Source organism: Syzygium oleosum, unplaced genomic scaffold (assembly GCF_021117445.2).
Source record: "Syzygium oleosum isolate NSW1041296 unplaced genomic scaffold, Sole_v2.1 Sole_v2.09, whole genome shotgun sequence".
Taxonomy (NCBI): Eukaryota; Viridiplantae; Streptophyta; class Magnoliopsida; order Myrtales; family Myrtaceae; genus Syzygium; species Syzygium oleosum.
This window is the reverse complement of record NW_026607493.1, coordinates 3,140,970-3,167,523: the sequence shown is the minus strand read 5'-3', so window position 1 is coordinate 3,167,523 and position 26,554 is coordinate 3,140,970. Positions and strand designations below refer to the sequence as shown.

General features: G+C 43.9%; 3 protein-coding genes across 3 annotated transcripts; 2 read left to right on the top strand and 1 right to left on the bottom strand.

The window, feature by feature from the left end:
• Nucleotides 1–5,284: 5,284 nt before the first annotated feature.
• LOC115673690 (uncharacterized) lies at nt 5,285–6,462 on the top strand. The gene is made up of 2 exons (XM_030595937.2): nt 5,285–5,516; nt 6,026–6,462. Exons 1-2 carry the CDS (start codon nt 5,407–5,409, stop codon nt 6,282–6,284), a joined length of 369 nt encoding a protein of 122 aa, XP_030451797.1. The 5' UTR covers nt 5,285–5,406; the 3' UTR covers nt 6,285–6,462.
• A 6,883-nt stretch (nt 6,463–13,345) lies between these two features.
• Nucleotides 13,346–19,381, top strand: LOC115673567 (receptor-like serine/threonine-protein kinase ALE2). The gene is made up of 9 exons (XM_030595782.2): nt 13,346–13,628; nt 14,601–14,681; nt 14,906–15,019; nt 15,104–15,205; nt 15,836–16,204; nt 16,287–16,547; nt 17,170–17,559; nt 17,680–17,920; nt 18,406–19,381. Exons 1-9 carry the CDS (start codon nt 13,553–13,555, stop codon nt 19,118–19,120), a joined length of 2,349 nt encoding a protein of 782 aa, XP_030451642.2. The 5' UTR covers nt 13,346–13,552; the 3' UTR covers nt 19,121–19,381.
• Nucleotides 19,382–20,317: 936 nt separating this feature from the next.
• Nucleotides 20,318–23,793, bottom strand: LOC115673434 (FT-interacting protein 4). The gene has a single exon (XM_030595599.2). It carries the CDS (start codon nt 23,744–23,746, stop codon nt 20,561–20,563), a length of 3,186 nt encoding a protein of 1,061 aa, XP_030451459.2. The 5' UTR covers nt 23,747–23,793; the 3' UTR covers nt 20,318–20,560.
• Nucleotides 23,794–26,554: the final 2,761 nt, after the last annotated feature.

Sequence of the window (26,554 nt, the reverse complement as noted above, 5' to 3'; positions counted from 1 at the left end):
AAGGGTGTAACAGACAACCATTGGCCATTAGACAAAAAAAAAAAAAACAAAACAAAAACCAAGGGTGTAACAGACAACCATTGGCCATTAGACAAATGTCAGCTCTTCCATGGCAAAATCATAGCCCTTGATGAAGGAGGAAATTGCAGTGAAGCCCCTGTGATTCTTTCGCTGAAAATTGGGTATTTCTCGGGGGTGTTTTTTGTTAATTACATGCAGATATGAAATGAATTCAATTTGGTAATCATAGTGGTAATTTTTAAAGATCAAGATTCTCCGGGAAGGCATGAGTCCTGCCACGCTAGATTTGGACTCTAGTGGGGGCGGGGGGGTGATGCAAACTTTATAGAATGGCCTTCACTTCTCTTACGATTAAGCTTATAAAATCTGATTAAGATAATGTTAATTAAGCATATAATATAGTTTCGACCCCCAAAAAAAAAGAGGATGGAAATGTCCAGAGTCAGATTTCACCGACCCCAGGTGGTGCTGTTCTTCGCAAGTAGCCTATTGACGACCTTATTCTAAGTTTGGCAGTACCTTGATTTTGGGATCAAGGTGGGGGGGTGATAAACCTCGAAAATTTAATTTTATGATCATCCTTATTCCTTACACGATGTACCAAGTGATCACGGCAAATGGCTAGACAACGACTCGATCGAAATGAAAACATATATATATATATTTTATGGGGTGGTTTTTGATTGTTAATAATAATAATAATCTTGAAGGACCTCACACTAAAGCAACATAAGAGCAGGATTAGCTATCATGAATATTATATATAAAGCCGACTTTTAAATGTTTTACCCACTTTTTCGATGATCAAAATGCATATGATGTCATTCAGATTTTGACATGAAAAAGAAAATAAGTGATCAATGAATTATATAATGACTAAAATTCAATGTCTTCCCGCGATTACCAAACAAATCTTTTACTTTTATGTGGCACGTATCCTCACCTTTAAATTTTATATCTATGTTTTTTCTTTTTACTTAATCGAACAAGTCATTCGAATCGGGCATGTGCATGGAGCATGCGTAAAAACTAGTTATTAACTTATTACTGACGTTTCGACCAAAAGAAAATCTTATTACTGGAGGTAGGAACTAGGCGCCAAGAAAAAAAAAAGGTAGGGACTAAAGATAGCCTTTTGTAGTCTGTCTCTCACACATAACTTTATTTATATATTCTTTATATAACTTTTAATTTGAATAAGAAAATTTCTACAAACGAGTGATTTTGACAACTATCACCTACTGTTTAGAAATAGTAGAAAGATACGGGGGATCCCGAGGTTTATTTTTAGGACCTTAGCAAGTCCTTAAAAGCCTACAATCCAATACTCGAGAGTTATAAATAGAATATGGGGTATTTTCTCTCTCCAGAGAAGAAAAAGATTTGGAATGAATTAGGAGGAATGCGATTAAGAAAAATATGGGGTATTTTCTTAAAAGCATGCGATTAAGAGGTTTTCCTTGGATCCCCGGTGTTCGGTTAAGAGGCAACCTCACCAAAGAGAGGGAGCTGAAGCTCCTATAGGGACCTTCGCGGCATGTCCTATATTGTCGAGCAGGCCTCGTGGATGTATTTCTTTTTTTTACATGCCGATGCCTACACGCCCTGCACTCCTAATTCCCTCCAAATCTTTTTCTTTTTAGGAGAGAGAGAATACTCCTTATTTTATCCACAACCCCAGAGTATTGGGTTGTGGTATTTTAAGAACTTGTTAAGACCCAATTAACTTATTATTAAGGTAGGGACTAAAGATGGCCTTTTGTCGTCTCTTTTTATATAACTTTATTTATATATTCTTTATATAACTTTTAATTGGAAAATTGAAAACTTCTACGAACGAGTGGTTTTGACAATTCCTGCCCACTGTTTAGAAATGGTGGGATTAGGCTACCAATAGGCCCGCTCTAGCCCACTAAGCTATTCTCCATTCGGGCCCAACTAGCCCAGCCCAGTCATACGAACTGCAAAGGAAATTCAACATTTTGGCTCTATGGATGGGCCTCGAATAAGAGGCTTTAGGGCCGTCGTCGATCCGGCCCGCCCAATGTTTAGAACCGGGTCGGACCCATCTCACAACAAAGGCCTTTTGAACTCGTGCTGAGTGGGAAGGTCTTGATACAAGGACGTGCCAGATTTCTATTGATCGTCTAAACAAATCACTCAGTATGTGCACAGGTCCCACCTGTTTACATTAACAATCGAATTCTTGATACATCATTTTCGTGAAAGACCTCGTTGTCACCAGCGTTAAAATCATTCTAATTTCGTTAAAAGATGGAATTCCCTTGACTTCTTCTGATTGCTCCGTAATCGATTAATGCATCTATCTATTTCGTTGATAAGCACTAGAAAAGGGTTTCGAGCAACTTTAGCCACATTATAAGAATCTTATCGATAACTCTATTCTCCCAACGAAAATGCTAGACCTCGGAGCATAATTTGAAGCATTGATGCCATGTACATCCTAACATTAACAATTCGAGTTTCGCATGATTGAGAGTTGACTTTATACTTCTATTGCATCGAGGTGATCGACGGCGACGACAAAACAGTGCATGCCGGAATATTTCACGGGCTTATAATGCATTTTCGTCGGTGTTCAGGAAGTCGGATCTCCATGTTCATGTGTCACGAGCCGATACTTGTGATTATAACAATGCGGCACTTAGACTTCCTTTGACTCGCTCTTTCCTCATTGTAGTCGCCTGAGCTCAGCTTTCCCCTCAACTTTATCACTTGCTCGCTCATTTGGCCAACGTCAAATCATTGAAAAAAAACTTTAGAAGTGTCAATGTTTTGGAGAGAGAACAATATTTATCACTCTAATTGTGTTGGATTTATGGGATGATACAGATGAGAAGACGGGATTTTTGTATGGACATGAGCCCCTCTAATTATAAGCATAGATCTCTCATTGATCAAATGATCGAAATCCAATCTCTCGACCTATCTTCTATTCTCATCAAATAAAATAATCCTCTTAAATACAAGTGCATTTAATCCATAACATGTTCGAAAACATCTTAAAACACTGATGCAAACCCTAAACCTTTAGAAGGTTTGGGGCATGCCCAATCATCTTGGACATCTCCTCGGTTTATCATGCTTTATAAACTTCCGGTCGGGGCCACGTGTCCCTAGAGTGCACAAAGAAAATTTCTAGAAGCTGAACCAATAAACGTGGGGGCTTTCGAACAGATTTGACCCGAACTCTCAGCACGTGCTGTTGGCACGTGCTGCAAGCCCGAACTGACCCAAAAATTCCAAATATGTCTTTTCCAATTGGGAAATTTTTGGCACCAAGGGCGGTGTCGGCATCTTGATTTTTAGGAGATTTATTGGGTCAAACTATGATGTCCCAAATGCCCCATGCTTGGGGGCATTCCGGTCAACCCTTTGACCGGAGGAACCATAATCAGTTAGGGCTATTGCCCTTTTTTGAAGGTTTCTTTTGATTTTAGCTGTCTATTTTTTTTTAATACTAACCACTCGAATTAGTTTGCGTTGAAGTACACACTCAATTGCCAATAGGCATGCGACCCTGCTGAGGGGTGGGGATGCTAATATCACAGGTGCGGGGTTCAATTCCCGCGCGCTCTGCAAGAGGCAGAGTAAGAGTCAGAGAATGAGGAGAGTTAGAGATAGGACACATAAAAAAAAAAAAAAAACTAGACACTTAGCTGCCTCTTCATGTCTTCATGCCCTAAATGTACTCTTAATATTTTAATGGTTCTTATTATATTTTAAACCAATTGTAGAACCTCCAATTTAGTTCTAAACTTTTAAATTTTGCCGATTCAATCATAAACCTTTTAATGATCTGTCAATATATATAATTCTCCTGATCAATTTTAGCTGAAAAATGCTTACGTAAATACCCAGTCAACGCCAAGCATCCCACATGACATGACTAGCAACTCTCGCCAAGATTCGGACGAGGGCATCATGGCCCTCTCCCGGATCCAAGCGAGGGTCACTAGCCGTCGCGATTTGTAGTTTCTTAATCAAATATCTACAAGTCGAGGTTTCTTATTTGAAACTTTCCTCTTATCTAGCAGACATCGGATGTTTGATCTCGTCCAAGCACCAATGGGAAGTTCTTAGGCTTTTCTACGCCGGACGAGGAAAATTTGAGATTGACCACCGCGGTCTGCTTCTGCAAAACTATGTCAGACACGATTAAAACTCCTAGATGCATTTAGCAGACGTTTGAATGGTGGGGTTTAGGGTGAGTTTTCTTCTTTTCTTTTTCTCTAAATCCTCATTCTATACAAACTGTTTTTTTACCCAAAAGAAGGCCACATTTTTAGTCTTATTTTCATATTAAGAGCAATTTGTGCCATGTAAGTGTTCTTGTGGATTTTCTTAATTTCTGTATTTTTTTTTATTATGTCAATCGAATAAAGAGAAAATCTAAAAATATACCTTTTTGATAGAATAAAAAAAAGTTATTTTTAGCAAAAAATTGGATACTATGTATGATAAAAAAAAGAATTTCCCCACCAACGTTACTTTGGCCCAACTAGAAGTTACCTTTCTGAATAATGAATGATAAATTGTTGTAGACATATCATATATATTACAATAAACATCTTATATTATCCTTCATACTATTATATCTTCAGTAAAATATTAAGAAACTAGTCATTTATTAAATTGAGCATAACTATGTATGGTATGTAGTTATATTAATCTAACTATCTACCTGTTCTATAATTACTAATAATATTGTAGTAATTACCGTTACTTTATGTGTGCAATAGTAAATTAAGTATTTAGCATTAATTATAATTATTAATCGAACTATCTACCTGTTTTAAATCTTCTCATAATATATCGAGAATCAATAATCGAAAATAAGAAAGGCCATCATCGGTGCTTATACGGCACAAAATGCTTTCGATGATACGATTGAAAGTGCCCTCTTTTAGTAAAAAGTATTGGTGAAGAACCAAGGGTTCGAGAAAAAACCCGGATTTTAGGGGACGATGACGCTCAAAAGAATAATCTCCAGCAAAATACGATAAGATAGAAAATGCCCAATTCCCAATCAAATCTAGATGTCGCTATGTACGTGTGATGGTTAGCGAATGTTGTACAACCTAATGAGAATTAAATAGCGACAAACAAGATTTAGTCAAAATATTCTGCTGGTATTCATAGGGCAAGCAGATAATAATAATGTCCAGCTATCTCTTCCCCAACCGAACTTCTTTTAAGTTTTTTGCCTATTTATAAACCACCACTAAACCATTGCTCCTTCATTCTTCTTCTTTCCTAAAGAAGGTCCCTCTCTCCCTCTCTCCCTCTCTCTTTATCTCTCTAAGTGCAAGTAAGTAAAGAATACAGCATCAGGTGAACCCATTTTTCTCTTCTTCATCAACAATGGCTGCGGTCTCGAATCCAAGTAGTTCTTCCGAGAATCCGAAGATCATTGTCGAAAGAAACCCTTCGGAGTCCAGACTGTCTGAGCTGAACATCAAGTTCTGGCCCAAGTAAATCTTCTCTCTCTCTCTCTCTCTCTCTCTCTCTCTCTCTCTCTCTCTCTCTCTCTCTCTATCCTGCCTAAGATTTGGCGTATGAGTATGTCAAACATGACGTGCGGATGTCAAAAATCAGACAAACCTAGAACAACCAAGATAATAAGCAGATGTCGAGAAAGCGAGCTCGAAAGGCGCTTCTTGTAACTGAAATTGAGAAGAAAAAACTCGTCTCGAGTCGGAAGTAATTTGTGTTAATTCTTCGTGTTCCGTATAGAAGTTTTATTGCGGCCTTTTCCCCTCCGTTCTTCACTTTGGCCCTTCCAAACTTTGGGAAAATAACCAGTTACGGTGAAGAGACTTGTGCTGAAAAACCAATATGGCACAGAAAGTTCTAGTCCTGGCCTTCAAAGAGTCGAGAGTTGATTTTGCATGATTCAACTATAACTGCACGCAGATGTAGATAAATGGTTAACCTACTTTTCTCTGTGCCTGTCTCCTTTTTATTATTTCCTGATAAGAAGATGGGCTTGCCCACCTGGGAAGTATCGGCTCAAGTTTGATGCAGAAGAAACGTGCTACCTTCTCAAGGGCAGGGTCAAGGCATATTCAAAAGGGTTGTCGGCGTCAGCGCCGGCGTTGTCTGAAGACTTTGTGGAGTTTGCCGCGGGAGACTTGGTGACCATTCCCAAGGGTATCAGTTGCACTTGGGACGTGTCCGTTGCTGTCGATAAGTACTACAAATTCGAGCCATCTTCATCGTCGGCATCATCTTCTTCTTAGTCATTCTCAACATACTCCTACGTGCATAATCATTGGTGACATCCATAAATACATATGCAGTCTCTTGTTATGTTCGCAGAATGATTCTGTATGTTAGGTGCTTATTCTTTCAAGATTATATACATAAATATGTCATCCTCTTCCTGTGTTAACTAATTAACTATAGACTTCGGATCAACGTAGTTGTCTCTTGGTTCAAAGGACAAGATTGTTAGTCAATGCGTGAATGTCCAAATTGAGCAAAAATTCTTATTCTTGTGGGTCTTCGGAGTTCAGATTTGGCTTTTGGCGGTTCTTTGACCGGTCAAAAAATTGTGATTCTGATGCCGATGCTTTTAACTTTTGAAGCAGGGAGAGAAGTTCGAGTTTGTTTACAAAACGTAAAGTACGTTATGTTGAACGTGCTCCATTTGAGTAAAAAACCTATTTACAATTGGAAGGGGTCGTGCCGCAGTTGGGATTGCTGCCGGGACCGGTGGCCCGCATTTGCACATCCGGTAAAAGAAAATTTATGAGTAAGTTTAACCAAGACAAGGAAAAACCATAATTCCCTTCCCCCGCCATCAGCCGCCCACTATCGGCCCCTCGCCGCCGCCGCCGTTGCCGCTTTCGATGCCAACGACTCTAGCTTACAGCCCTCGTCAGTCTCTCTCGTGTTGTCGTGCGCAAGGCCTTCCTCATCCCTAACCTTCCCCTGTCGATGACCTGCTCATAGCCAAAAATCTGGCCGGGCTAAGAATGGCGGAGCCTTAACCCAAGCCAAATCTAACTCGTGCAAAAAAAGGCATAGTCAGAACTGGCTCCACCTAGGGCTTGGCTCCGTCGATGTCGACTGGCTTGGTCATTGTCGACGCGTCGATGAGCTCCCGGAGATGTTTAGTAGTTTCGAGGCCGAAATTGCCTTTACAAAACCTACACTCCGAGTAGATGTCTAGTTATGTAGATCATTCGGCATTTTTCAAGCCTCCTATCCTACTTTAAAAGAGTTATTATGATTAGGATAAGTCGTGAAAGTGCAATTGAGTTTTAAAACTTTCAGAATATACAATTGAGTCCTTAAATTCTCAAAAAGTGTAATCAAGTTTTTCTAAAACTTGTCAAATTGATGTAATCAAGTCTTTTTGCTAATTCCGTTTAATTTGACTAACGAAAAAATTCCGATGCGTCTTTTTTTATTATTATTTCTCTCTCCTATGTAGCGTCCCATTTGACGTTAATGTTAACTAAAGCACCAAAACGACGTCGTTTTGGTCCCAATCCTAATTCGTTACACCAAATGTTAATTAGATTAGGTTAAAACAAAGTCCAAAAGTTTTTTTTTTATTAAAAAAAAAACACGAACTAAAAAGGAAAACTAGGGCTTGCGTTGCGACCACATCTGGTGGGGGGTGGCGCCGCCCCCACCATCGCCCCAAAAGGGACGGCGGAGTGCCTTGCACTTGTGGCTACATACATTTTTTTTTTCTCTAGTCTAGTATTGAAAACTCTTGTCATTCTTTCAATGGACTTTTGTGATGCTCCTGATGTCTTGATCGGTGCCATTAGTGTTAACATTGACAGTAAGGCTACACCGGTTTTATTCTTTGATGGACTTCCAGCAACGGAATCAGGTGCTTCAGGAGGGAAAGATTGACGTGCACCCTTGTCCAAAAGGGTAATTCCTTGGGCCTTAATTTCGTATACGCCATTTAAAACGGGCCTCGGCGCTCGTACGCTTGGTGAGTCCGTCGATGTCGACCTATGCATTGGGCTTATGATCATTGATCAACGAGTGGACTCTTATGAGCGAATTAGGCGCACGACACGTGTTTGATTCTCAATGTTATTAAATGCAAACATTCAGTAAGTAAGACACATGCAATCGACTGTATCATTTCGTAAAGGGAAAATACAAAAAAACATGCCTTAGTTATCACCTCGTGACCAAATATATACATATATATGTATTTTCAAATTTACTAATTACAAATATCTGCTCCGCTAAAATGACACGATGACCCTTCCTTCCGTAAACATCCTCGGAACCCTTGATATCACAAAACCCACACACCTAAACTTGTTGGCCTTTTTCAGCCACCCTCTCCTGATGCCGGCCCTCGCCTCCGTCGTGCCCCTACATGTTCGTCAACCTGACACCCCCATCACCATTATCCCAAGAGACGAGCATTGGCGCGAGGACTAAACGGAGGGGGGCGACAACTTCGATGGCGCTAACGAATTGGCAGACCTCGACCTTTTGCCGATCGGGTGAAAACTCATGTATGATTTTTTTTTAATGTTTTCTTCTTTGTAAATCAATTTATTTTATTGATTCTAAGGCTGCGCATGGCAATCATTCTGTGCCCGAGAACAGATTCTGGTCAGAAATGATTTTTTTTTATTCTGTGCCCGGGAACTGATTCTGAGCATTTGAAGGCGTTTGGTAACGGCCCAAAATTTCTATTCCTGAAATAGTAAAAGAACAGAAATGCGTTTGGTAACGGCATAAAATTTCTTTTTATGAATAATATTTTAATAACATTTTAAATATTTTAATATTTCTTTCTTTTCTTTTTTTCTTCTCCTCCTTATTGGCCATGGCCGGTAAATTTTTTTTTAATTAATAATACTTTTATTAAAAATAATTTTTTTATTTTTTTTTGGCCATGGCCGGTAAAAAATTTTCTTATAAATAATTTTTTTATTAATAATTTTTTAAAAAAAATACTTTTATTAAAAATATTTTTTTTCTTATAAATACTTTTATTAAAAATATTTTTATTGAAAATATTTTTTTCTTTTTTTTTTGCTATGGCCTGGTTGCTGGCTATGGCCGGTAAAATATTTTTTTTATAAATATTTTTTATTAATAATATTTTAAAAAATATATATTTTTATTGAATTTTTTTCATTTTTTTTTTGCCATGGCCTGGCCGGTAAAATATTTTTTTATTAATAATATTTTAATAACAAATATTTTTATTGAAAATAATTTTTTTATTCTTTTCGCCATGGCCTGGTCGCTGGCCTTGGCCAGTAATTTTTTTTATTAATAATATATTTTTTTATTTTTTTTCGCCATGGCCTGGTCGCGGACCATGGTGGTAAAATTTTTTTATTAATAATATTTTTTATTAAAATATTTTAATCTCGCAGATACTGAGCAGGTGGCCCTCACCGACATTAGAAGCTATATTAAAAACCAAGAAAAAGAAGAAGAAAAAAACATTGATTCTCATTTTTGTTCCCAGAATCAAGAAGATACTTTTTTTTAATTCTTGATTCTGCTCCAAAACTGATTCTGGCACAAATTTGCAAGAATTTGTGCCCATAATCAAAAAATTAAACAAACGGATTTCTATTCCCAAACTGATTCTGGGAACAAAAGAATAGAATCAAACACTATTTGGCAAGTTGCCATGCGCAGCCTAATATGTTTCCATTTTTCTATTGAAAATCTCGCACCCGAAGCCCGTCGGCGAGTATTCCTCCCCTGCTTTTCGGGCAGCATCCTGTGGTATAATAATAGAAATAAAAAATATAAACATATTAAGAATCTCTTGGAAAACTCCATTCGATTAAAACAATTCTGAGGAAAATTCCATTTTGCATATTATTATTATCATCATCTTGGAATTATACGAACTAAAAAGTATTCATCGACTTCTCGTATTCATTTTTTTCTAATGTACGGGAAACCTCAAAATGGGCCTAATTCAAAAAAAAACCCCAAACTTTACACTTTGTCCCAATTATACCCTGAACTTTTTTTGTTTTTTTGTTTTTTTTTTTTTGGTAAGGTAAGGAACCCTGAACTTTTTTTTATCTCAAGAAAAACCTCAAACTTTTTCGATCTACTCGACTGTCAAAAAAAAAAAAAGACGGCTCGCGGTGCGCCTCCCGGGATGAAGGGCGCGACCTCGCCCATCGGGCCGACCGCGGCGAGGTCGCCGCCGGAGGCCGCAGGCCCGCCTCGGGGGCGCCCGCTCAGGCGGCGACCCCGCCGGCGAGTCCGGCCGAGCCCCGATCGGGAGGCACGACCCGCCCGATCAGGGGACCCGCGAGGTCGCCGCCTGGGAGGCGCAGGCTCGCGCGCGCCGGGCCTCGGCGGACCTCCGCGCAGTCGCGGCGGGCTTAGCCCCGATCTAGGGGGCGCCCGCCCGACGGGACCGCGACTCGCCGGATAATTGAGGTTTTTGAGACAAAAAGTTGATAATACAAAGTTAAAGTTTGGGGTTTTTTGAAAAATGAGGATAATCCTTGAATATTTTAGACATAAGTCTCCGTTCACGTCACGTGCCTCGTCCCGCGCGTGCATTACACAGCAGCAATCATCAATTTGGGGCAACCGCCATGTCGGTTTTTTTTTTAATTTAGGATATGTTTGTTTAAGTTAAAGTGTTTTTTGGAAATTAATTATTCCAACCTTTTTTTTTTTTATAATCGAGGTGTCCGCGCGGCCGGCGAGCTAGGACTCAAACCAGCGGTGATGCCCGACTAGTCCTCGAGGGGGGTTAGCGCAGCATCCCACCGCCACGACCCCCTACTTAAATCACCGATGGGCGAGTTTGAACCCATGACCTCTCGTGAAAGGAACTGAGCGTAAACCAACGAGGCCACCGATGGGTGGGTAAATTATTCCAACTTTCATTCCTTTGGTTCGCAAAAAATAGCTAGTCAGCAGAAATAACTTTCTGGTCAACGATAATATTCATACATAAAAGGGAAAAAACCACCAAAAACCCCAAACTTTATCACCTGTGACACATTTACCCCGAACTTTTTTTTGTGACACCAAAAACCCCAAACTTTGCTTTTTGTGACACATTTACCCAAATGTATTTAGTCCATGGGCATTTTCGTCTTTTTTGCTTTTTCTTTTTTTTTTTTCCTTTTCGGCGAGGGTCGACCTCGCCTGAGTCGGGCGAGGGCCGCCCTCGGGCGCCTCGCTCGCCGGCAAGGTCGATCCTCGCCCGACGCCGGCGAGGGTCGCCCCTCGCTCAATCCGGCGAGGGCGACCCTCGCTCGACGCCGGCGAGGGTCACCCTCGCCAGATCGGGCGAGGGCGGCCCTCGCTCGACGCCGGCGAGGGCGGCCCTCTCCAGATCAGGCGAGGGTCGCCCTCGCCTGGGCGAGCGAGGGCGGCCTCGCCCGACTCAGGCGAGGTTGACCCTCGCTGGGCGAGGGCGAACCTCGCCCGACGCCGGCGAGGGGCAGCCCTCGCCCGACGCCGGCGAGGGCCCCCCTCGCCGGAAAGGGAAAAAAAGAAAAAAAAAAAAGAAAAAGCAAAAAAGACAAAAATGCCCATGGACTAAATACATTGGGGTAAATATGTCACAAAAAGTAAAGTTTGGGGTTTTTTGTGTCACAAAAAAAAGTTCGGGGTAAATGTATCACAGGTGAGAAAGTTTGGGGTTTTTGGTGGTTTTTTCCCTACATAAAATTAGAAAAGTAAACTCCTAAACCCAATAATACAAAAACACTGTCTAGGATTGCTCTTCTCTCTCCCCGGTCGGCTCCGACTCTTCTCTCTCTGCTCGCCTACCATGTCCCAGCGAGTTCGCAAACACGCCCATTCGCCACGCCAATGAGCCAATCAGATCGATGGCCTCGATCATGACTTTTATGATAAGCCGGACACGAAGAAGAAGAGAAGTCGCGAAGAAGCATCTTTTTTTATGGTCATCGGTCGCATCTTGCGTAGTTCCGATGAACTCCTTCGCTCCCTCGTGCTCAACTAGCCACCAACACCAACGAGCCCCCCTCCGCCAATGAGCCTTTTTTTTTTTTGAATTAGCCCGTCGAGATACTCGTCTGCAAGCGCTAATTTTTTTTTTCTATACGTGGTTCCAAGCTTTTGCGGATAATCCGTTGGACGATGACGACGTCTCCATTAGCGGGACGGAGTTCCTCGAACCATATTTGGCAGGATACGCGCCTACAAATTGTCTAGCCCAGCTCCTCCCTCGGGCCAACATCCGTCGATTTACCTAGGTCCAAATTTTCGTAATATCGTGCAACGGGGACTTAACTTATCAAGAAACTCGATATCAATCTTAATTAAAAAGCTCAGGCAGCACGGGCGTCTTCTGCAACATCGAGGATAACCTATATGTTTATTTCTCAACTAAAAAAAGATATTTGGAAAAAAATAACGGAAACTCGATCGGGCTCGGTTAGTCTCGCGCCCGATATTGAGTACGGGCGTGCTCGAGGCCGACGCGAAATCAAACGAGCCGGTCTCTCGAATGTTCACGTAGTTGAGTTCGAGTTAACTTAAAACTCACTTTCGCCCCTAACTTCCACCATGATATTTATCTGCATAACAAGTTATGAAAAGGGGGTAAATTTCATGAAAATTCTCAAACTGATATGTTCGTGACAAATCTACCCTCCGTTAGTTTCCGTTAAATTTGATTAATACTACGAAAAATCATAAACTGATACACCTATGATATACGGAAGGCGGAAACCCAAATTGGTACGTCGGTTAATCGTCACGTGTCATCTAACTTAGCAATTCGATGATAAAATTTAACGAAAAATAATTGAAGGTAAATTCGTCGCAAGATAAATTTATCGTAAATGTTCCGGTTCAAAGGTCCTTTTTTGGCCATCTTCATGAAACCGCACAACTTTCTCTTCTTCTTTTTTTTTTAAAGTTGCTGCGAAGAAAAACCGAGACAACTTTATCAGCTCATTTCTGAATAAAGACGCATATATAATTTTTCTCCTCTCTGTCACTCTCGCTGTCACTTCACTCTCACTCATCTCTCTCTCTCTCTCTCTCTCTCCCTCCCTTCCAACTTTCCAAGATCTCTCTTTTGTTCTCTTCTCTCTCTCTCTCTCTCTCTCTCTCCAGATCCACCGCTTCGCTACTGGCCATTCTCACTCCCTCCCAGCAAACCTTTTGTACGCGCAAAAGGCGCGCCTTGCCTTTTCGCGGCGGCCGGCGTCCCTTTCCTCCCGGAACCGCGGCCGCATTTCGTGGATCTACGCCGCCCTCCCGCACCCCCCACCCCCCACCACCCCCGGCATTGCCCCCCCGTCCCGGTCCCTTCCCTAGGGTTTTCCCGTCGCCGCCGCCTCCGAGCGCGCCCGGGACCGGGCGCGCGCGCCATGCGCTCCCCCTCTCCGACCGGATTCTCCCGCGAAGGCTCTCCACGCCGCCGACGCCCTCGGCCCGCGGACGCCCGGTGCATCTCCGGCGAGGCCGGCGCGCGCCGGTGCCCCCGTTGCTGAGGATGCTCTGTGCGCGGGGTGGGGAGGTCTTGCTCGCGTGAAGGAACATGATGATGCCGCCGCCGCCGCGTGCTCTGATCCCGAGGCTTCTCTCTCTTCTCAACTTGCTTTTGCTCTGCTCAGGTCGGGTTCTTTGGTTTGTTTTTCCCCCGTCAGCTGCGGGTTGCTTGCGATTCTACTTGATTTCGGCACCTTGATGGGTCTCAGTTCGCTGGAATCTGCTAGTTCGAGTGTTTCCGACATTAGCGCGTGAAGAATTGAGAAATGTAGCTTCAATTTCATTTGTCCGTACTCGAGGAACTGAGAGCTATCAATTAGCAATTAGAAGAAAGTAGAGTTGCTCGTTTGCGATACTTTGAATAACCCTCTATGGTTTTTTTTTTTTTTTTTTAAAACTGCTGATACCAGCTAGTCAGATCCTTTACCACACGATGCTCTGCGATAATTTATGGAATAGACCATCTGGATAGATGCCTCAGGTCGTTGTTGGTGACGATGACAATGAGTTTTAGAAGCGAAGCTTCTAAGCATGTGTTTTGACTGCCCCGGAATGAGTTTGGATGTTGCATTTGCCTTTACGTGCAAGTATGTTGCCCACCAGCGAATACTTAAAGAAACCACTAGTATTGTTCCTTTGCTTTGACAGAATTTATCTGAGCGAAGGGGCATACTCTACTCCTACGTCAGCTCTTGAAAAAAATGCATTTTAAATAATTTTATTTAACTCACATAACGTGTTCCTTTTACCGTGATTTCTTAAGCACTGCCGTTCCTTTTGTTCAAGCTAGAACTACCTCATGGAAGTAATTCAAATGAAAAATGTCAATGCTTTCTCTTTTGAAGAACTCTTAATTTGTATGAATATGAAGATGCCTCATTACTTGAGCTAAGCCAAGTGTTTAACTAAATGGTTGCTATGCATATTAAAAAGGGGTGACATGCATAGCCCTCCATTGTTATCATTCACATGAAGATGAAAGAGTTTACTCATAGGGGCATTGTCATCATTTCTATTTATGAACTAGTCTATGATGTTAAAAAATCTGGGAAAAAAATGACCCACATGTTTAACAGGTCGTCTTCTTTTTATGCCAGGGCTCCCTTCATCACATATATACTTGTTTCCCTCTCTTCAGCCGAGTCAGCCATTTTTAGCTAGACGGTCGGCAGAAAGTGGTAAGTGTTCTGATAAATGATCAGGCATAAGTGCTTTATGCTGTTGACACTAAATGACCTTGCTTAGTGGCTACAGTTGTCCATCTTTCTTAATCTCGTCTTAAGGTTTCCATTATATGCGTCCCTATTAAACTGCTCATAAGTCATCATGCATTTATGGTACCGTTAGAGAAATATAATCATGCACACGTGGGTCACATATGGTGTTTTTCCATCTCATACAGCCAGAATACTCCTGACAAGCGTGTCACCTGCTCTGTCAAAATATTCCCTGAAGCAGTTTGGTAGGCTTCCTTTGGGACCATCCCTATCACCAGCACCCTCTCCCGGTTATTCTGGTGTGTACCTGGATCCTGTGTTCATAATTGTTGGCCCTTGGTTATAATTGTCTTTTCACTTACCGGTTCGATCTTTTGTTCTAGCTCCTACTCCCAGTCCTAACAGTCCCTTGGCAAGACGCCGTGGCCATCATCACCATCGTGCCAGACCTCATGTGGCTGCTCCGTCCCCTTCGAAAGGACCAGGTTTAGGTTTAATATTTTGAAGCATGTTTTATTGGCAGTTACATTTTCGGGAAATCTCTATCTCATTTGTATGCATGAGATGTTTTGCTTGAAAGTCGTTGGATAATTTTTGAGTTGTTTCGCGTTTATCTGGAAAAGAAATTATCACTCTGAATCTGTTGAGTTTTGTGGTTTTTGTGGACTATATAGTAATTTAGACAGCATGAAAAACCGAAGCTATTGGAGAGCCATACTTTCAATAGTCTAGAAACTTTGTTGATATCCAGATTGCAGATCACAAAAGTGGGCATTACATCGGCATAAGTTGCTACTCTAATAGTGCATTGGCTGTCATTTTGTAACAGCATATTATTTTGTTCTTTTAACTGGACTGTACCAACATGAAGATAGTTCTCTTGTATCTTTTTTGTGTTTCTCTTGACCACAATGTTCCACGAAGCAGATGTTCTAATAGCATTTGTCTTCAACTGATAGCACATTGCTCTTCTCTCCTTATTAATCCCCAACTTTAATATTGTCATTGTGTAAAACTTTTCTTCCTTTGGTGCACTTGTTATGAAATTCTTTCCTGTTGCTTGAAACCCAAAGAAACAAAAGTTCTGCTAATTCAAATAAGTGAGGTTCTGGCAGGTTGTGATCAAAATTGCACGGGGCCACTTACAGCAACTCCCTTTGGTTCACCTTGTGGTTGTGTGTTTCCAATGAAAGTCAGGCTTCTCCTAGATGTAGCTCCTTATGCTGTCTTTCCAGTGATGAATGAGCTAGAGATTGAGATCGCAGCTGGCACATATTTGGAACAGAGTCAAGTGCAGATAATGGGTGCAAGTGCTGATAGTCAAAATCAAGGGAGGACCACAGTCGATATAAACTTGGTTCCACTGGGAGAGAAGTTTGATAATACCACTGCAATATTGATATACGACAGGTTTTGGCATAACAAAGTGCCTCTAAACGCTTCACTTTTTGGTAATTACCAAGTGATGGACATTAATTATACAGGTATTAGTCTAACTCTCCTTGCAAAATAAAAAAGCTTGGCTTCTAAAGGCTTGCGTTTTGTCACTGAAAGAGTTCTTGTCAGGCATACCTTCATCACCTCCATTTGGGGGTTTCACCAGCAAAGGACCCACTGGAGCTTCTGGAGAATTCCCTATTACTGCAAATTTTCCCAACAAGAACCAGAGGATGAACGTTAGAACCATTGCGATAATATCTCTGTCTGCCTTTGTGCTTCTATTGGTTCTGATTGGAGGATTTTCCATATTTTTAAAATGGAAGAAGTTTGGAAGACCATCAAGTGCTGTCGGTCCAGCATTCACCTCCTCCATAAACAAACGATCTGGTATGTTCTGGGGTGTACCTTATTTTATGGCAAGCAACGCCTTATCACTTATTTTTTTGTTAGTGACACTGTAAATAGTTTCCCCATCTAATAAATTGTTTCATGCTGGGATGCTTATTCATTTATTCATTGTTGTTTGACTCCAGTGTGTTCTTCATATGGTTTGCAGTTTGCATGGGAGGGGTATTTTTTATTTTTATTTTTGACATCGCTCCTTTGTGAGATTTGTCATTGTCTTATATGCATGTTATTTTCTCCACTAAATAGCTTAAGCTTTTAGTATCTTATGTTGGTTTTACAAAGGTCGAAGGAAAAAGGAAATGTTATTTTTATGTACAACAAGTTAATTCCTTGGTATATGATCTTTTCCTCCAGCAAGTGAAGGTTTCCTTTGGGTCTTTGATCTTTTTTCCTATTTGGTCAGCTGAGTTTTAAGTCTCTATAGAACAGATGCTATGTGACTGGTTGTCATGCAATGATGCCTTTAGAATTAGAGATTGATTGAAAAACAAGGATATGGGCTTGTGTGAGTAGGAAGCAGAAAATATCTATTCTAGTTCTGTCCTCAACCCCAGCATTTTTCTTTTAATTGTACTTGTTGTTAATGTTTACATATGTGTAGGTATTGGTTCTATCTTATCCAGTAGCATCGCAAGTTCAGAATCTGGATCGCTAATGTCCACCATGGCTCCTTGTATGCTCTCTGTTAAAACATTCGGCCTAGCTGAGCTTGATAAAGCAACGGATAAATTCAGCTCCAAGAGGGTTTTGGGTGAAGGGGGATTTGGGCGTGTTTACAAAGGGACCATGGAAGATGGAACTGAAACTGCAGTTAAGCTGCTTACAAGAGATCAGCAGAATGGTGACCGTGAATTTATTGCTGAAGTAGAGATGCTAAGCAGATTGCACCACCGCAATCTTGTGAAGTTGCTTGGCATATGTATTGAAGGACGCACACGCTGCCTAGTATATGAGCTTGTTCACAATGGCAGTGTTGAATCCCATTTGCATGGTACTTACTCCCCTGTGAATTTTGTGTTACAACGAGATATTATTTTATGTATGAAAATTATTTTTCTCCCTACATGCATTCTTTTATTATGTTGGACTAGTGACTATCTTATTATTTCAGGTGCTGATAAGAAGAAGGGACCTCTTGATTGGGAAGCTCGGATGAAAATTGCCCTTGGAGCAGCTAGGGGATTGGCCTATCTTCATGAAGATTCTAATCCACGTGTGATACACCGAGATTTTAAGGCTAGTAACGTTTTGCTGGAGGATGACTTCACTCCCAAGGTTTCTGATTTTGGGTTGGCAAGGGAAGCAACCGAGGGGAGTCAGCATATATCTACTCGTGTCATGGGAACTTTTGGGTAATTGTCTTTGGCTTTTGTTCATGATCATGTCATATTGTTTTTAGCTTACCATTAATAAGTTCCCAGTACTTATTAACGGAGAAATTGGTGAGCTTATTTATGTAGAGCAATCTATGAATGTGGGCACTCATCTTCAGTTTTGCACCCGTGAGATCAGGTTTCCTTCTCAGTTTAGGCAATGTTATTGAGTTCTACTGACTACATCTGGAAACCCAGTTTGAGTTTAGATGATAGAATCATAGAACCTGTTAGGTTCTTTGCCATCAACTAGAGTACCATACATTTCCACAGAAATGACGATTTTAGGCTCTGTAATTCTTGTGCCCTATCCTGGTTCTTTTCCTCTTATTCTGCACGCAAAATATCTGTTTACTCTTTTCTTTGTCTACTATGGCATAGTGTAAGTTTTGCCCTTAGATAATGTTAGTCGCAAATGCAATGACGCCTTTCCTTTGGCATGTGTCTACTTGATATTTTTGCAGATATGTTGCCCCAGAGTATGCAATGACTGGCCATCTACTTGTCAAGAGCGATGTTTACAGCTATGGCGTTGTATTGCTTGAACTTATAACTGGTCGGAAGCCTGTGGATATGTCCCAACCTCAGGGACAGGAAAATCTTGTAACGTGGGCACGACCTTTACTAACTAGTAGAGAGGGCTTGGAGCAATTGGTGGACCCCGCCTTGGCCGGAAGCTACAATTTCGATGACATGGCTAAGGTGGCCTCTATCGCCTCCATGTGTGTACACCCTGAGGTGACACAGAGACCATTCATGGGTGAGGTCGTGCAAGCTCTGAAGCTTATTTACAACGATGCTGATGAGATGTGTGGGGATTATTGCAGTCAAAAGGACTCTTCAGTTCCGGACTCCGACTTCAAGGGGGATTTGGCACCTTCAGATAGCAGTTGGTGGAATGCTGGTGGCGCCACCCCTCGTCTGACTTACGGGCATGCCACATCTTTCATCACGATGGAGTACAGTTCAGGCCCACTTGAAGATGTGGAGAACAGACCATTTTCAGCTTCGAGTTTCGTTGGGGACCATGTCTCTCTCCCAGTTCAGCATGGGAACAGATCAGGTCCTTTGAGGACTGCGAGGAGCAAACCGGCCTTCTACAGATTGAGAGGAGGGAGTGTGAGCGAGCATGGCGGTCTTCTGCCGCGGCATTACTGGCATGATGGATATGAGGTATGAGGTCTTTTCATTCAAGGGGCAAGTGTACAGTTCCAATCGGCCAGGGTTTCTTTGGGGGTGGTCATTGGTGTAGGTTTCAAAAAATTTGGGTTACCTGAAGTTTGGGAAGAGTGAAAAAAATCATCTGCAAATGCTGATTCTGAACACTTTGATTCATCACACCACATGGTTGGAGGTTTCTACTCAGATACTCTCTCTCCATTGTATATGTAGATGTATTAGTTTAATTCAATTTTGCATTGAATTGCAAGTTCTCATCAATGTTTGACATGCTAAGCTCGAATTAGCCCTCCATAAACTTTGGAGCAAAGGGGATTGCCTATTGCAGCCTCAATATCGTGGGTATGAGTCGGCAATATGAGATTTTCTTTGTTGTCCATTCTTTCTTTTGGCTGAGTGAGCTTCGTTGATCGATCAAAGTAATTAGGACGTCTAATGGAGTAAAGATGATACGAAGGTTTCTAAAAGGTTATTATCTCTTTGCCGTACAAAAATAAATTACATAAATTCCGAATTCAGGCGTGCGATCCTCAATCTTTTGGGAGTAAATGTGTTGTATAAAGAGGTAATTCAAATGGCTTGTCTTCCTTACGCTCCCTTATTCCACTTGGTTCTCCTTTTTGTTCTCTTTGATGAGTTTACTTTCATGAACTTGGTAGCAACAAGAGTAAGTTGGACCAGAGCTCATGAGATAAAGAGCTGATTCAAGCGTAATGACGGGTTTGGTTCCCGTTTCGAGCCCGGGAATTACGCGAGGCCGGATGCATAGTTCTTTTTTCACCGAATTGAATGGAAGAATTGAGGAGAGCAGGGGATGGATGGTCGAGCTGGTTCTAGGTGACGGTGTGGCAACTGTTGCTTGAGCATGGCGTCTGTCGTCGGACCTCGCTTGGGCTGCCGGTGCCCAATCCTTCTCTTTCTTGTTCCCCGCTTCTTTAGTCTAGCTTTATGTCATTGTCCATTCCAATGTCTAATTTGTGTTATACCAATGTCACATATCAATCTCTCGATGACCATTGGATGAGAAAAAGAGTAAACATTGCCCGTTTATCGTAAAGTCTTTCCGTTCTTTATAATGTTGCGACATTTTTTGCAAGAGTTACAGAAAGAAAATCGCAAGAAATTAAGAATCGAGGGTTGGTCTCTCAGAAACGTTCACCTGGAAAAGAGAGGAACAATCACACCAACACATCACTCAAAGGAAACTGCTTAAATTCTACTGGAGGCATCCATCTTGAGTTCATCATCTGATTACATACAAAATGCTCCATTGAAAACCACATTAAATACCCCACCACTAACCAGTAACCACACGACACCTCCATTTTTACCATCTAGACATGACACTAACACATCAATAACTATCACAAAAAGTACCACCCATATTATACTCAACTACGTCCCCAAATTACCTAGCAGTTCCATTAGATTATGCTTTTCCTACAACAAGCTATCAGCCTTTGTGGGCAATCTCCTGAAGAAGCTCAGAGCTCGGCTGGGCAACTTGCTTCGAAACCTCGGTGGCCTCAGCACGTACAGCCCCCACAGAGCCACCACCGCCCTGAACGGCACCGCATAAAACCCGACCGAAGCAAAGAGGCAGGAGATTATGAACAAGAACGTCGCCCTCGGGTCGCGCCAGCTCAGGAGAGCCTGGAACCGCTCGCCCTGAGTGGCCATGTCGCCGACCACAGTCTGGATCCTCCCAGCCATGCTCCTGAGCCGGTCGTACCTCATCCTCACTACCTCCGCGCTGCGGCTCGTCGGGAACGAGTCGAACTCCTCGTCGAGTTCGTCAGGGTAAGCGCTCTCTGCGTGAGAGAGGCGCGTGTCCATGTGTGGTGGGTGGCGGGGCCGGGACCGGTACCGCCATAGACCCATCAAGGCCATGAATAGAAGCATGATGGGGATAATGAACTCAGGGCAGCAAGCGAGCCACAGGAAGACCGCCACGAACAATGCCGAGTACACTGGCTTGTGCCAATTGCGGATCGACTCGACCCAGCGTTTGATGGCCATGGCGCCGGAGAGAACGCTCATTAGCCTGAAGAAGTTGGCCTTGCTCCTTCTCATGCTCCACATGTGGGAGTCGTGGTCGAGCATGTATTCAACCACCTCCCTCCCCAAGGGAGGCTCGGCCCGGCTCAGCCGCAACGCCACCACGTTCATGGCCTGGTATCTCAGGGTGTCCAATTGGTTTACAGACAACGGGTGCGCGTAATGCATCTTCGGGAGCAATGGGATTGTGTACATATGCAGCATATTGGCCATGTTAGCGCAAGAGAACCGCACGGCCAAGTGAAGCTCGCCCATTTTCTTGACTCCTGAAGGGTGAAGCATCAAGAGCGGATACGAGTGTGTGTAGACCCGGTCAGACTCGAGAGAGGATAGCCGAATCCTTACTTTCCCAATCCGCGCATCCCTTGGGCCAGCATTGCTCGCTATGTTCTTGTCGACTCGGGTATTATCGAACACCCCGACCGTGATCACGGTGCACGGATCAAACACCTCCCAAGTGTATTGCTCGTTCCACTTGGGCGCCAAGCTATCGACCGCAGTCCGAGTCCGAACCCACTTCTGACCGTACTTAGCAACACAGTATGCATCCGTCGATCCGCCCTTCCCTTCCTTGATTTTCATAGGCATGAGGCCCGTGGCTCCCAGGATCCCCATTTCGAGCACGCCGATGTGAGGCTTCCAGAGCTGTTTTGCAGTCGGCCTAACATCACTACAATACATCGTCGCTTCATCCAGCACATGGTAGCCCCCGTCAAGAGAGATGCGGAGATGGATCCTAGAACTGAACCTGGTAACGATCTTCGAATTGGCAGCGTTGCCGACGTGATTGTCAAGATTGAACCACCTAGAAACCACCGGCTTATCATCGGTCCTCCTCTCGATGGCCGTTGCTGGGAGAAGCACCCGCCCGACCACTTCATCGCGGCCAGGCCCAACCCGGTCCTCGACAGAGAGGATCAAATAATCCTCGAACGGCTCCGCGACAACAAACACCATGTCCTCATTCCAAAACGGGTTCGAGAGGCTCCGGTTCGGTGCAGCGGGCGCAACCCTCGTCCTCAAGGACTGGTTGCCCACCTGGGCTTTCGCGGAGAGCTCAGGGAACCGGGCCATGGCCGAGCCCCGCTCCGCCGGAACGATATCCTGAGCCTCGATGACGCTCAGGCGTAGGTACCACAGCTTCGGCGACAGATAAACCTTGGACTTGATCGAGCACAGGCCGTCAAAGTTCACGTTCGCCGCCTTGGAGTGCCATGCCTCGGCGAAGGCCTCGTCGGCCTGAGTCCCGAACCAGATGGAGATCATCACCTCCCCGGACTTCGCCTTCTCGCCCTTCCTGTCCTCCATCCGGTACCACTGCGGCGCCAGCGGGCTATCGGGAGGCACTCTCTTAGGGACTTCATTGAGATCGAACCAGACACGACCCAAGAACTCATCTTTATTACTCTCTTTCACGAACACCTCCACGACCGACGACTGTATGCAATCCTTTGAAAAGGCCAAGACTTGGCCCCATTCGACACCGTTCGAGCTAGAACCCGAACCGACCCTCTTCGTGATGCCCCTGTAATTCCCGAGCTTGACCTCGGCCACCAACTCGCCGCCACCCCCGAACGGTGTCGAGACGTCCTTCGCCTTCACGATCTTCACGTAAAGATACTGCATTTGCTCGACGAGGTCGTAGGTCGAGCTCGTCTTGTCCTTGCACGTGGGCCCACCGCCGAGGCTTGGCCTCGTCTCTTTGAGCAAGAACTCGCTCGACCCACCGCCCAAGAATCCCCCCAGAACTCCACCTCCGCCGCCACCTCCCGTCGCCGTGACGGGCTGCGGCGCAGCCGCTATCACGACCGGCTTCATCTCTCCGGGGCCCGGATCCGCTGGCTGAGCCGGCTTGTTCTGCACCTGCTGGGCCGGCTTGCTCTGTTCTTGCATCAACTTCTGCTGCTGCTGTACCGACAGCAAGGCCGCGTTCTGCTGGTGGTGCAGCTTCTTGCTCTTCCTCTGGACCAAAGACGACGACGACGACGACCCCCCGCCGCCGCCGCCGCCGTTGACCACCTGGCTCTTCACCTCCTCCCGCGTCGACAGGTAGAGCTTCAGGCTTATCTCGCCGCGGATGTGACTGAAGAGGCTCCTCTTGTCGAGCGTGAAGAGCTGGACCACCTCCTCGCCTTCCCTGGCAATGCCGGAGCCGGAGATCCGGACCTTGCCGAGGAAGTTGCGGCTGTTGCCGGACCTCCGCTCGTTGAAGACGTTGGCCTCAAGGGTCCGGTAGGGGAGGTCGGCGGGGTCGGCCAGGTGGAAGACGAGGCGCTCGTTCCAGACGGGGTTGAGGTCCTTGTGCTTCACCCGGGTCCGCTGCCGCTGGTTGTCGAGCTCGACCTCGACGAAGGGCGACGAGGAGCCCTCGCCGTCCTTGGGCATGAGGTTGTGCGCCGCCACGACCTCCACGACCAGCTTCTCCTTGCCGGAAAAGCCGGTGGCGTTGCCGTTCATGGCGGAGAGAGAGAGACAGAGAGAGAAACAGAGAGAGGGTTGATGGAGCAGGGAGAGTTGGTCTGTGTTGCAGAAAGGCGTGCGGCGACCGAAATGACCAGACGAGAGCATGCATTTGCATTTTTGAGAAGGACGAGGAGGAGGAGGAGAATAGGTTTTTTGTCTCCGCGTGGGAAGCGGCGCGTGGGAGGGACGCACCAATGGGGCTGCTTCCGGGAAGCTGATTTAGGTGACAGCGGGGATACGTTGGGCCCCCACATTTTCGTCGCTTAACGTTAACATGAACCGTTTCCACTGAATGCTGGGTTTTCGTGCGAGGTTTCAAATACCAACTTGTCTCGTATCACGCTAAAAACGTCGAAATGAATGCTCAGCCACAATGTTGTTACTCCGACATTGTTCGGGAGCACCGTGTCCTTCTATAAAGCCAGCCATCGAACTCCCTTCCCAAGTTCTTTATATCCTAACTCACTTTTAAATTCTATTATCGTTCGGATTCTGCGATCTAAGATTATATTCAGATTGAGCGGAGCTGCCATTTTCTTACTTCCGCTGTCTAACCAAAACCCGTCATGTCGGACTGGCAAAGTTACTGGACCCGTCGTCATCCCGACCGACGAAACCCTTCATCATCATCATCGTCGTCGTCGTCATCCCTAAGTCGCACGAAAAGGGTGAAAGGAGTCATGCAAAATAATGACCTCATTATTATGCCAACCCCGCATTAATTAAACATTCTTTGTACTAAAGATGGTGGGGAGCATTGACGTGAGTGGCTCCAAAATTGTGCCTGCTGGATCCATTCAAGTGGAGCAGCTGACTTTTGACCGATGACACGAGCGAGAGACCGATGCTGGTGCTGGTGAGCAGGGCAGAGCACAGCAGAGCAACCTTCTTCACTCGTACATGGAGCGAGAGAGAGAGAGAGAGAGAGAGAGAGGTGGATAGCGACGCGCCTGTGAAAACGAAACTTTTTCAGTCGGACAGGCGTGCCAGAATCTACAGAGAAACCCCCCCAGAGCCCGAAAAAAAAAAACAGAAAACAAAAAGAAAAAAACAAGCAAATAAAATCGAACTCGGAGTCCCAGGTTTTGGAGCGAAATTGTCCCTCTTTTTTATCGTTCTTTTTCTTTTGTTTTGAAAAATTATTCTATTTTTTGGATTAATACCTTGTGACAAATTTATCACTGAAATCCCAAATTAGTATACATATCATATATTTACCCTCTTTTAATTTCCGTTCGAATCGGATTAATTCCATGAAAAATCCCAGACTGATAAAATCTCAAATTACCGGTATACTCGCCAATCGTCACGTGTCATTCTAAAATTTAGTGGAAGGTAAATTTATCACAGATATACTAGTTTAGAATGAGTTTGTTATAAATGCGCCGGTTTAAAGTTTTTCACGGTATTAGCCCTCATTTTTAAAAGCGTTTTATTTATTTGTTATTGTTTACAATTTTTGAGAATGTTTCTTCTCCTCCTCCTGTCTTTGCAGTAGTAGTGGTGTCGAGGGGCGCGTGTTCCGGGGTCCCGGGCCCCCTTTTCGTTGTGTCCCGAGCGCGCAGGATCAGGATGGCCGTCGCTTGGGCCCACTCAGCACACCTGGCTCCCCTGAAGCTTTGGGGGGCCCACCGAGATCTAGCAGTTCAAAAAAAAAAAAAGATGGGACTGTCTGCCTTGTTGGATTTTAACACAGCACAACCAAACACTGCTTTCTCACTTTATATGATTTCTGCTCCTTTGAATTTTTTTTTTATCGCCTCTTTTTTTTTTTCCTTTTTACTTTATTCGGTACGCGGCCTGCGTGACTTTTGTCCTTCCCCCCTTCCTCGCGCCGGTACCTCGCCTATCGTCCTCTAGGTCCACGGCTCGTCCGCGCTCGATATTCGATCCTCGGAATAATCGATTGCTTCCTCGACCAGATAGAGAGAAGAAGTTTGGCCGGCCCCGAATCCGGATCGCGACCGAATGCCTTTTTCCTTCGTCTTCCTGGTCGATCGGTAGCTTATGATTTGGACATGGGGACGTAAATTACGAGACAATTTAACAATAAGAGGAAGTAAAAGAACTTGGCAACATAGCATCTCATATGATTATCGCATGGTATATCGCCCGTCCGTACATGCGATTCATCAAGCCTAGAAATGGACTTCGGTACCTAGCGTGATGGACAATGATCATCATCGTCGGCTGTCCACATCAGTTGCGTAACGGAACACCAGAAAACACGAGCATTTCTACTACGCCACGAACCAAATCGCGACAAAGTTGTCTGCCTAATCGAAGGATTGACATTCGAAAATCAACGGACTATCGTCAGTCACCCAATGGCTCATAAAAACTCGAGGCCTAAAAAATGCTGATATTTTAATGGGATTTTGACACATATAATCCCCGAACTTTTATTTAATGTGCAATGTGGTTCATGAACTTTTAATTTGCTCAATGTGGTCCTTGAATTTTAGCACGATGTGCAATGTCATCCTTGAACTTTTAATTTGTTTAACGTGAATCCTAAACTTTTGGCACTTGTTCAACGTAATCCATGGCCTACATGAAAATGCTAGAAATGTTATCCTTCTATTAATTCCAGTTAAGAGACAACAGATAGTTCATAGACTATATTGAACGTATATAAAAAGTTCAGGGACCATATTAAACAGATTGAAAGTTTATAGACGACATTTTACGTTCGGTTAAAGTTCAGGGATTACGTTCAATTTTTTACTATTTTAATAAGTGGGTGATATAAATGGCTAATAATTAATGGTTTTTTTAAAACGAGAGAGAGCTCATAGGGCCACGGCCTATAGTGTCCTCCCCGAATGGTTGCCCGTCCCAAAAAGCAAGAGAGAGCATTTTCACACCAGCATTAATGTCACGTCATCTTTCCAGTCCCAGCATCCTCCTCCG

What these genes read in the sequence shown, in the direction of transcription:
- LOC115673690 (XM_030595937.2), top strand. Translation starts at nt 5,407, where the DNA reads ATGGCTGCGGTCTCGAATCCAAGTAGTTCTTCCGAGAATCCGAAGATC. An exon ending in AACATCAAGTTCTGGCCCAA is followed by an intron (nt 5,517 to 6,025) that starts GTAAATCTTCTC and finishes CCTGATAAGAAG; the next exon opens with ATGGGCTTGCCCACCTGGGA.
- LOC115673567 (XM_030595782.2), top strand. Translation starts at nt 13,553, where the DNA reads ATGATGATGCCGCCGCCGCCGCGTGCTCTGATCCCGAGGCTTCTCTCT. An exon ending in ACCCTCTCCCGGTTATTCTG is followed by an intron (nt 15,020 to 15,103) that starts GTGTGTACCTGG and finishes CTTTTGTTCTAG; the next exon opens with CTCCTACTCCCAGTCCTAAC. An exon ending in TGTTGAATCCCATTTGCATG is followed by an intron (nt 17,560 to 17,679) that starts GTACTTACTCCC and finishes TTATTATTTCAG; the next exon opens with GTGCTGATAAGAAGAAGGGA.
- LOC115673434 (XM_030595599.2), bottom strand. Translation starts at nt 23,746, where the DNA reads ATGCTCTCGTCTGGTCATTTCGGTCGCCGCACGCCTTTCTGCAACACA.